Raw genomic sequence first — 10,503 nt, 5'->3', positions numbered from 1 at the left:
GAAACTAGCTGCTGTACTAGGTACTATGCACAGCTTTAGCCTAGAGCTCATTTTATAAACAGTGTCTTTTCTCTGTGTTAGATAAACAAAGCCCCCCTCTTTAAGGGATAGTTTGACTCAAGAAAAGATCATTTAAAAAAAAACCCTTTACCCACTTCTAGTTGTGCCCTGGAGTGATGAGGCTAATGTGGCTAACAAGCAGTGGATGCTAATACTAGACTGATTAGCATTGTTCAAACTGTATTTGTAAATCATAGCACACTCGTCTCAAGCCATGTCTTAAAGTAATCTGAAATAGACTTACTGACACTGTATGACATAGTTATCTATGAAAAATGAAAAATAATAACAAAAATCAGATTTCAGGATTACTGATAGTGTTAGTTATGCTATGTTCAGTTGTCTATTGTTATAGACAAGAGTATCACCATACACTATCAGACGCCACATAAGCAAGTCTATCTGAGATTACTTAAAAATCTGACACAGAAACAAGTTTGTGATGATTTAAGCTGTTTACATTATGCGCTTGTTAGCGAAATTAGCTTTCACAGCTCCAGAAGCTATGAAACCGCGCAAATTTGCTATTTTGCTGACTTGTTAGCTTAAGAAACTCTCTTTACCTGCAAAAAACCTTTTCCAACATCTTCAGAAAGTGTTAACATCTTTGCTGATACATTCACTTTCTCCTAAAACCTTCAAAGCATCTTGTTTAAAACATCTCTCCTTCCAGCTTGAATAGCACCTCCCTGTCCACATCCCACAATATAGCTATTAAGATGGTATATAGCATCTAAATAGACATATAACTATCACTTCCATGATAATCGTATGCCCAAATAGTCGATCAGAGCACAGTGAGGGTCAATGTTACACTTGAATAACATTGAGGCATCCACAGCAGCGTCAGTGCGTGCGGAGGAGGGGGGAAGGTGGCCATTTGAGTTGATTTCCCAAATGAAAAATCTTCCTCATGCAGAACATCCTCGCGGAATGCGAGATTGGAAAGAGCTCGCAGCGCCTCCACTCCATCTTCAACACCCCACTGGGCTCGGATCCGTCCGGATTTCCGCTTTCTCTTTAAAACAATGACGGCTAGCGCGGTTAGCCGCTCATTCCCGCTAAAGTTGCTCATCATGGCGGACTTTTCCAGCAAGAGATAAACGTGGCCGACTTCATTTTGGGGAATGTAACCTTTCGAAAGACAACAATCCACTCTTTTGATGGCCTTTTTTTTGCGCCACTGACACGCATGGAGACGTCCTCAGAAAATCAGATGGCATTCAGACATGGAGCTTCCATCTGTCGCTGAGGCTCGCGCTCAGGATCTGATAGGGGCCACGCAGGGGCCTGTGGGGAAGATGACGCTCTCGTTTCTACGAAATATTTAGATAAGTTTATGAATCATATTTATTCCATGCAAAAGAAAAATCACCTTTAACATTTCACTTTCGTTAACACAGCAAACTGAGATTCCCCATACCCTGATCTTATTAGCAGGCTTAGCTATAAGCCACATTGAGCTACTCTGCGCAAGGAGAATTTTAAAAAACTCAGGTGGTGCTCAGCAGTGCATTCTTTCTAAATGAGAAAGGAGACGCTGTAAATAGGCTCATTAAATTACAAAAGTCATTTTAGTGACAAACTGAATAAAAGAAAGGACTTATCATTTCACAGGTGCATGAATGATAACTCATAACACCTAACAACTGTCCCATTATACCTAACACACTGTCCCATTATACCTAACACAATGTACCATAATACCTAATACACTGTCCCATTATATCTAACACACTGTCCCATTATACCTAATACACTGTCCCATTATACCTAATACACTGTACCATTATACCTAACACACTGTACCATAATACCTAATACACTGTCCCATTATATCTAACACACTGTCCTATTATACCTAATACACTGTACCATTATACTTAACACACTGTACCATAATACCTAATACACTGTCCCATTATACCTAACACACTGTACCATTATACTTAACACACTGTACCATAATACCTAATACACTGTACCATTATACCTAACATACTGCCCCATAACACCTAACATACAATACCATAATATATAACACACTGTACCTTTATAGCTAATATGCAGTGCCGTAATATATAACACACTTTAATATAATACCTAATGTACTGTCCCATAACACAACACACACATTCTCATGATATGTAACACACTGCCCCATAGTACCTAACATACTATTCCATAATATATAATACACTGTCCCACAATATATAACACACTGCCTCATAGTACCTAACATACTATTCCATAATATATAATACACTGTCCCATAATACCTAACACACTGCTCCATAATACCTAATATACTGTCCCATAATACCTAACATACTGTCCCATAATACCAACACACTGTCCCGTAATAACTAACACACTGTCCCATTATACCAACACACTGTCCCATAATACCAACACACTGTCCCATAATAACTGACACACTGTCCCATAATACCTAATACACTGTCCTATAATACCTAACATACTGTACCATGATACCAAACACACTGTCCCATAATACCAAACACACTGTCCCATAGTACCTAACATAATATTCCACAATATATAACACACTGTCCCATAATACCAAACACACTGTCCCATAGTACCTAACATAATATTCCATAATATATAACACACTGTCCCACAATATAAAACACACTGTCTCATAATACCTTACATGCTGTCCCATAACACATAACACACTGTCCCATAGTACCTAACACATTGTCCCATAATATATGACACAATGTCCCATAACACCTAACACACTGTCCCGTAATACCTAACACACTGTCCCGTAGCACCTAACAAACTGTCCTATAATACCCAACACACTGTCCCATAATATATAACCCACTGTCCCATAATACGTAACACATCCCATAATACCTAACACCATGTCCTGTAATACCTAGCACACAATGCTATAACAATTAACACGCTGTCCCACAACACTCAACATTAGTGTTGTAGTACTTGAGTCCGGTCTTCGTCTCAGGACCATAAACTAACGGACTTGGTCTCATCTCGGTCTCTACCTCATCTGGACTCGGTCTTGTCTTCCAGTTACCTCAGACGCTGAATTATTACTGAATGTCAATAAACCAGAATAACCAGAATAAACAGTGCTCTCTCTGTGTACTAAACTCTCCGCTCTGCGCCGCTCTTCAGCTGTGCCTCTGATACGCATGCGCAGACGCGTTGCTAGGGTATACACAGAAGCAGCCGGAGTTGAAACTGAAAGCTTCAATATCCCTTTAAAAGGAGCAACAACAAACATAGCTTTCTCCATTCTATCACCTGTTGTGCACGTATGACACTGTAAGTAATCGTTTATTTCAGTTTTTATATTTATATCTGTTTATTTAGTAGCTCATCACTCGGCTGTATAAGAGTCAGTTCTAACTGGTGTTCTGACAAATTGTTCTACTTTGTCCAAATGTCTGACCGAAGCACATATTTACAGGTAGAGCTCTGCATAAAACTGTAGGCAGGATATTTTGGGAGCTTAAATCACACAAAGTTTCTTATTCTCCAGTTTCTTGTTCAAATTTTCCACCTTTTTCAAACATTAAAATGGTGCAGCAGTTACATTCTGGTGCCTCAGGCCGCTGAAACCTTTAGGCACCATTTAGGGAGAAACTTCTTATCAGAAAATATTAGCAGCATTAATAGAGTAATAGTGTTACTAAGAGCTGAACGATCTAATAAACTGAAAATGGAACCATCAACATACTGATGTCAAACAGACCCAAACAGAAATCTGATAAAAGGCCATATATGCACATATATCATAAAGGGTCAAGCATATATTTCAAGACGTATGTACATATATGTTGTGTACATATATGTAAGTATCAAATATTGGACATATATGCATCACACATGGATCATACATATATATCTAATAGGTGAGTGAACACATATATGCATCATTTATGAATCATATGTCTGATACATGGTTGAATACATCCCCGTACAGTTATTGTTACTATTTTATCTGTTTGGTTTCAACGATCAAATAATTTAAATGTGTCAGGGAACAATATTTTCATTTATTTCATGTTTTAATTATTTTATTGCACAGCTTGTAGTGTGCATGTTTTTAGAGTTTAGTTATGTAGCTATTATATTAATATACACTTCACTAGGAAGAAACAAAGGACATGCAAAGAAACATTATATCACATTTGCCATCCATATACAATGTTTTCTATCATATATGTGCAATGCATGTATTTAATAATATACATTTACATATCGCTGCTCTCGGACCTCGTATCTCCATTTTTGATGTTTTTCAGTTTTTGACATAATTTGAAAATGCCTGTTGCTCTTTACATTGTATGTAAATTTCATGATGAATGGACTAAAAGAAACGGCCCAAAGTGACTTGGAAAAAAGTCTGGTTCCATTGACTTGCATTAAAAGTAAAGTAGGTTTTTTCCTTCTCCTGTAAAGTTACCATTTTGGAGATATGAGGTTCTCATCCAACAACAGCGATATGTTGATATATGGCTCAAATATATCGTCGCTGTCCATTAAAAAAACATTTATCTCCATTTTTTGCGATTTTTACGTTTCTACATCATTCGAGCTCAGCAGTTGTCCTTTACATTGTGTGAAAATTTCATGATGATTGGACCAATAGAAATGCTCCAAAATTGCTTAGAATAAAATCTCTTTCCATTAACTTACATTGAATAAAGAAAGAATGTTTGCCCTCTCCTGTAAAGTTAGTTTTGGACATACTTGTTTTCCTTTGGACAGCGACGATGTGTCCCATATTTGAGCCAATTTCACATAAGTTGCTATGTATTTCACATTTGTGTCCATATGGTACAAATATAAGTTGGATATAAGCTGCTGTCCAAAGAAAAACACACACTCACTCACTCACTCACTCACTCATTCATTCATTCATTCATTTATTGATCGGACAGCAATGATATGCTAATATATGTCATACATTCATAAAATTCAACGCTGGGCACTTTCAGCTACTTCTTTTTTTGGCTGTATCGAAAGATGTACCGAATTGAGACCCCACGGTATCGTATCGAATCGAGTAACGAATGCTGATAATCCTTACGGCCCTGTGAGCAACACTGAATCATCACTGAAAGCAAACTCTGCTCATTCCAGTCTATATCCTGATTTTACTGCCTACAACTTGCGAAAAAGTGCACACACACAGATTACATGTCGATCTAGGAGCAGATTTCCATATTTTGATACACCGATTTGATTTGATTGACTAAATCCTCTCAAACCCACACGGGGGGCGCGGTGTGCCCCAGCGACGGATCACAGTTGGCCAACCATTTTTCTTCTCGGAGGACCCACGGAAGCCGAAGCGCCCTGCGCTTCAAAATACCGGAGTCTGATAAGCGAACAGGTTAGACTGCAGCTCCCACACACACCTGAAACCTGAAATAAACCTCGTTCGTTTTGGTTCTTATGTGTACGAGCTCGGGTGACCGCGGTCATACCGCTTTTATGGTCCTTTAGAGGAGTTAAATGACTCGGTGAAACATAAACAACCGGCTCCTCGCTCAGCCTTAGCGGCACACGTGGATGTCAGACACACATTCACTGAAACCCAGCGCTCAAATAGCGCATTTAAGGCCTTGTACAACCATTTTACATCCAAATACGAGCTCCGGTGCTCTGAAAACGGTGTCAGCAGCGGTCATTCCTGTGTTGTTGGTCAAAAACATGCAGTGTCTCGGTTGCCGTAGTTATCCTGAAGGCCTGAACACAGTTAGCTGCACAAAGCTAAGGTTAGCTTCTTGTTCGAATTACCCCGTTCCACCTTAAATGGCGCACAGGTGACTTGCTGGTGTCTGAGGCGCTACAGTGTTACTGCTGCACCATTTAAGGTGGAACGGGGTAATTCGAACAACCTCAGCCTCATGTTAGCTGTGTAGCATTGAGGTGTGAAATTGAGCTCCAGTGTCTCAAATTCGACCTATTTTAGTTTCACTTCGCGAATATATTTGAGCAGAAGTGCTGAAGGTTGAAGGTTTAATGATGTGAAGTGTCTGAGCAAGCGTGCTATGCTAGCTGGCTACAATGTTATGGAATAGGTGTGCTAGCCTAGCTTAGCCTAGCCTAGCCTAGCCTAGCTCAGACAGGCTGTGTAACTCTTAGCCCAGTCTGTTTTTACATCAGACTGTACTTTCACACCACTTAGACCTGATTTAGTCTGAGCTGAGTTTGCTTGGTAAGCTTCCAAACGTCTAGTTCGAAGGGTTTTAATGTGTGGAAAGACCTGAATCCCAGAGATTTGGCATCTTCTTTAAAGGGGAACTCCACCGATTTTTCAAAAGTTCTAACCTATATAACTAAATGATTGAGATGTAAACAAAGTCAGTCAGAGTGGTTTGGTGTGAAATGCTCTGTTCTAGACAAACTTACAGAGTCAGGCTTGTTCATGGTGGTGGTGATAGGAACCAAACGACATGAAATGGTTAGATATATGCTGCCTGATGCATGACACGTTATTGTATGATAGTTTAAGTTCTGGCTTAAAATGTATTTAAAATAAATCTATTTATTTTAATCAGGTCATGGTGGAGGGATACACTCAGGGTAATGTAAGGCGAAATGGTCCCCCCAAGGAAAACGTAATATTTTCAGATTTATGACCGTTTTACCATTGTCAACATTACATATAAAAACAGAAGACGTGCATGGGCCCACTGGTGGATTCGGATAGTATATAAAATGGCTGTATTTGTACTGTAGACATTGAGACCCCTGGTTCCTATCACCACCACTGTAAAGAAATTGGAGTCAGTAACTTTCTCTACAATGAAGCAATTCACGTCAAACCACTCTGAATGACCCTCAAGGATTGAATTATTCAGAAATTTTAAAAATATTGGTGGAATTCCTCTTTTAGACTATGGGTTCAGTACATTTCCAGGCTGCTCTTTGTGCTTGTAGTTGTTGAATTGGGCTCTGCTGTTCACTTGTTCCCCAAGGAACAAGACTAACAGATTCCAGTGGCGGTGGGCAGTAAGGGCGGGTGATGTGACGGTATGTCGTCACTTCAAAATAAGCTTGTTTGAGCACAATGCAGGCATTGAACACTGAGGTACTGCATGCTTCATTAAGAAAAGGTATAGAAAAGGTCTATAATAGGCTCTCCGGAGGGCTTAATTAGCCCTGCTTCACTTGCTGTAGTGTATAAATCTTTGTGTCCGTACAGTTTCAATGGGTATATTAATAGGGTATATTAATGGTTACATGATTTCTGTTTTACTTCTGGTAATCTACTGTAAGCATGGCTTCTCACCTGTTTACTTCCAGTGTATTGTATGCTGTCAAATGTTTAAAACAGGCAGCCGTCTGCGTTGATGGATGAAAGGGTGTTGGCTTGTCCTGGACACTTTCATCGGCCCAGAGTGCAGGATGGCACTTGGAGCCTGGAATTAACCTGAAATCACCTTGTGCTTTCTTGTTGACCTGCAACTCAGTGTTCAGCAGACACATTTCAGCTTTCGTAATTGAATGCAGATATGGATAAAGTGATGGATCAGCTTGTGATGGATACGGTCAAGATCCATCTCGGACCACCTTCACATGTGATCGTAAACTGATTGCAACTGATTACACCTGAACGTGATCCGATCCGACTGTAGACTCATGTTGGCGCAGGGTGTAAACAGTCTCAAAGCTTTTGATGGGTTTTCTCAGTGTGGCACCATCATTGCATTGAGTCTATTCCAACATATCAAGCCTCTGAAAATGAAATAGTGTGATGTGTATAGAGTGGCAGTCTCAGTCCACAGAAAGAACTTGGGCTTTGTTGTAACATATGGGTCATTGACTTTGGCACTGTGCAACTGTCCTTTTTTGCCACCCAGCTTCAGTGTCTGGATGGGGGGACGAATATAAAAGGGTCATATTTGGGTTCTGCTGCTCCTTTCCAGTTCTCGTTTGTTGTTGCTCTTTTTTCCTTTTTTCTTGAACCCCGTCGGCTGCTGACCCGTGATGTGATGGTGTGAGGTCGCGTCTCAGTGGACAGAGAAGGGGGAATAGAAAGGGATGTACCGGACATGGTAGAGGGGACACACTGGACTATGATGAGCTGTGAAGGAAGGGGAGAGTGGGGTCAGAAGTCATGTGTCCTGAGGAGATAGAGAGCGATGTAATGGACAAGGCGATGTGCTAAGTGGGATGTGATCTTTGATTGTAAAGAGTTTCCATTACCGTTCACTTCAGTCCTGCCTGTATTTTATGCCATTGGGATTTGACTTCTATTGCATTAGTTATATTAGATTGGTGCTAAAGGTAAATCTGACATTTGATGTCAAATAAATATGTAGGCAAAATACAATTTACACACTTCGCCCCAAATTGAGTCAACCAACCAAATTTGTTTGGTCATTGAAGATTGCTTCTTTAGTTTTGCAGTGGAGCTCATGGTGCAAGTTCATCAACAACTGCATGCCTGTATCACGACATACTATCCTCAAACAGTGTCTAGTTGTTAAGTAATCTCAAATAGTCTTGTTTGTGGTTTTTGAACCTTATTACCATTATTTACAACAATTAGCAAATGTACATTGAAAATCCAGGATTCAAAGATGTCTTTTAGTACTGTTTTTAGCTGAACAGTACACTGCTGTCCATTTTTACAATGTTAGAGTGGTTTGATGCAAGTTTGCAATGATTTGGCCGTGTAGTTTTCACAATGCTAACCTGGCGACAGTAAGAGTACTTGTTAGATTACAATGAGAGTAGCTTCATAGCTCCATCGACTGTGTTTCGGTTTAGAGGAAGATTTTTGCCCAGCAAATTTAATTTGAACTGTGTCTTTAAGATGCATTGCGCTTGTAACTGATTGACAGCTGCTTATAGTGGCTTAATGTTGGTACTGATGGTGATGATACCTGTGTCTTCGTTTAGGGCATTTCCTCAAGATGTTCTGGGGGTATCAGGAGCGGGAGGAGTATGAAGATGAGCTGTACCGTGTGGAAGATGAGGAGGACGCCAGCCTGTCTGAGCCTGACAGTGAGCTGGAGTTTCAGCTCTATTCCCAGCTCCACTACGTTACTGAGGACCAGGAGAACCATCAGGACCATACAGGCTCCGGTAGGCCTGCATTATATGGACGGAACACCATATTGTGATTGTATTGCTGCACATATGTCTGCGATATGTCATGCAGTATATTGAAGCATCCTAGAGAATCCTTCATAACCTTTGATAGCTGTAACTGTAGCCTTAGCCTGACTCTTGATGGGATGTTGTTAAAGCCTGCCCTGACTGTTCTGATTGATCACATCAATGCCTTGATTTGTTCAAAGTAGGGCTGTTTCTGAGGATTTTCTTCAGGGCTTCATTTCATTTCAATATTGTTACATTGTGTAATATTTGAAAATAAAATAATTTAAAATATTGTCCATATCTAAGTATCAGCCCAAATGCCGATGATTTTTCAAAAAAGCAGTTATTGGCCGATACTGATATTATTATATTATTCAGATATCATCGTGCAGCCCTATAACTAACAATATATTGTTCCACCTTAGACTCTGCTCAGGAACAACCCCAGAAAGAAGTACCTCAGACTGGACAGAGAAAGCGTCCCGCTCCCACAGAACCTTCCGAGGTCATTGTGATCGACTCCGGTCCGGATATCATCTTGCTTTCAGACACCACAGAGACGGAGGACAGTGTATGTACCACCAAAGGTCAAAAGTCACAGGGTTGCACCAAGGCGAATAGTAAACCCGACCCGTCTTCATGTCCTCCTCAGTGGAAAGCACTCAAGAACATGGCCGAGGAAGTGGTGGTCGTGGAGTCAGGATCCAACGACGATTCAGATTCAGATTCAGACTCGGCTCCTCCTTTCGTGGCAGATCTGGACTCGGATTCAGATTCTGATTCGGATGTGCTGGAAAACTGGATGATTCTTGGCAGAGGAAAGGAAGACGGAGACCAGGACATTCAGCTTAATCTCTCGGTGGAGGCCAACAGTGACCTGCAAGGTAAGAATGTGTGTTTACTGAGTGGCTCAGACAGCGTTCACAAGCTGACCGCAGACCACTGCTCGGTCACTGCTTATCATAAACCAACCAACAGCTCTCGTTTCTGGGTTTTATTTCATTTTATCAGGTTTTGATGAGCCAGTGCTTTGTGTGTGAATGTGCTGTAGATCACATAAATCACATAATGCTGATACACGCAGAAGATATCAGAGTTAAAAGCAGCTAAAAGGGCTGCTGTTCATCTGCACAGACGCCGATTTGCTTTAACTGTTGTACCTCAAGTCACTTGCTAGTCACCCTGTTTTCACTTAGATAGTGTGATGTTGTAGAGATGATGGTAAAGAATGAAGTATTAGACACTGCAAAGAGCCAAATGAAGCTCTTCCTTTGGGTTATACTGAACCTGAAGTCACAGAACTACTAAACGGAGTACTTTGGC

At 40.5% G+C, this 10,503-nt stretch overlaps 1 protein-coding gene across 1 annotated transcript in view; it reads left to right on the top strand.

The window, feature by feature from the left end:
* Positions 1 to 5,088: 5,088 nt before the first annotated feature.
* Positions 5,089 to 10,503, top strand: part of zcchc7 (zinc finger, CCHC domain containing 7) — a 76,975-nt gene continuing 71,560 nt past the window's right edge. Inside the window, exons 1-4 of the mRNA XM_036582882.1 lie at positions 5,089 to 5,111; positions 5,361 to 5,458; positions 8,980 to 9,165; positions 9,606 to 10,064. Coding sequence (XP_036438775.1) covers positions 5,089 to 5,111; positions 5,361 to 5,458; positions 8,980 to 9,165; positions 9,606 to 10,064 — 766 coding nt within the window. The remainder of the gene's footprint in view (positions 5,112 to 5,360; positions 5,459 to 8,979; positions 9,166 to 9,605; positions 10,065 to 10,503) is intronic.

Source organism: Colossoma macropomum, unplaced genomic scaffold (genome assembly GCF_904425465.1).
Source record: "Colossoma macropomum unplaced genomic scaffold, Colossoma_macropomum, whole genome shotgun sequence".
Classification (NCBI taxonomy): domain Eukaryota; kingdom Metazoa; phylum Chordata; class Actinopteri; order Characiformes; family Serrasalmidae; genus Colossoma; species Colossoma macropomum.
The sequence above is the reverse complement of the archived record's forward strand: the minus strand, read 5'-3'. Positions and strand labels throughout refer to the sequence as shown.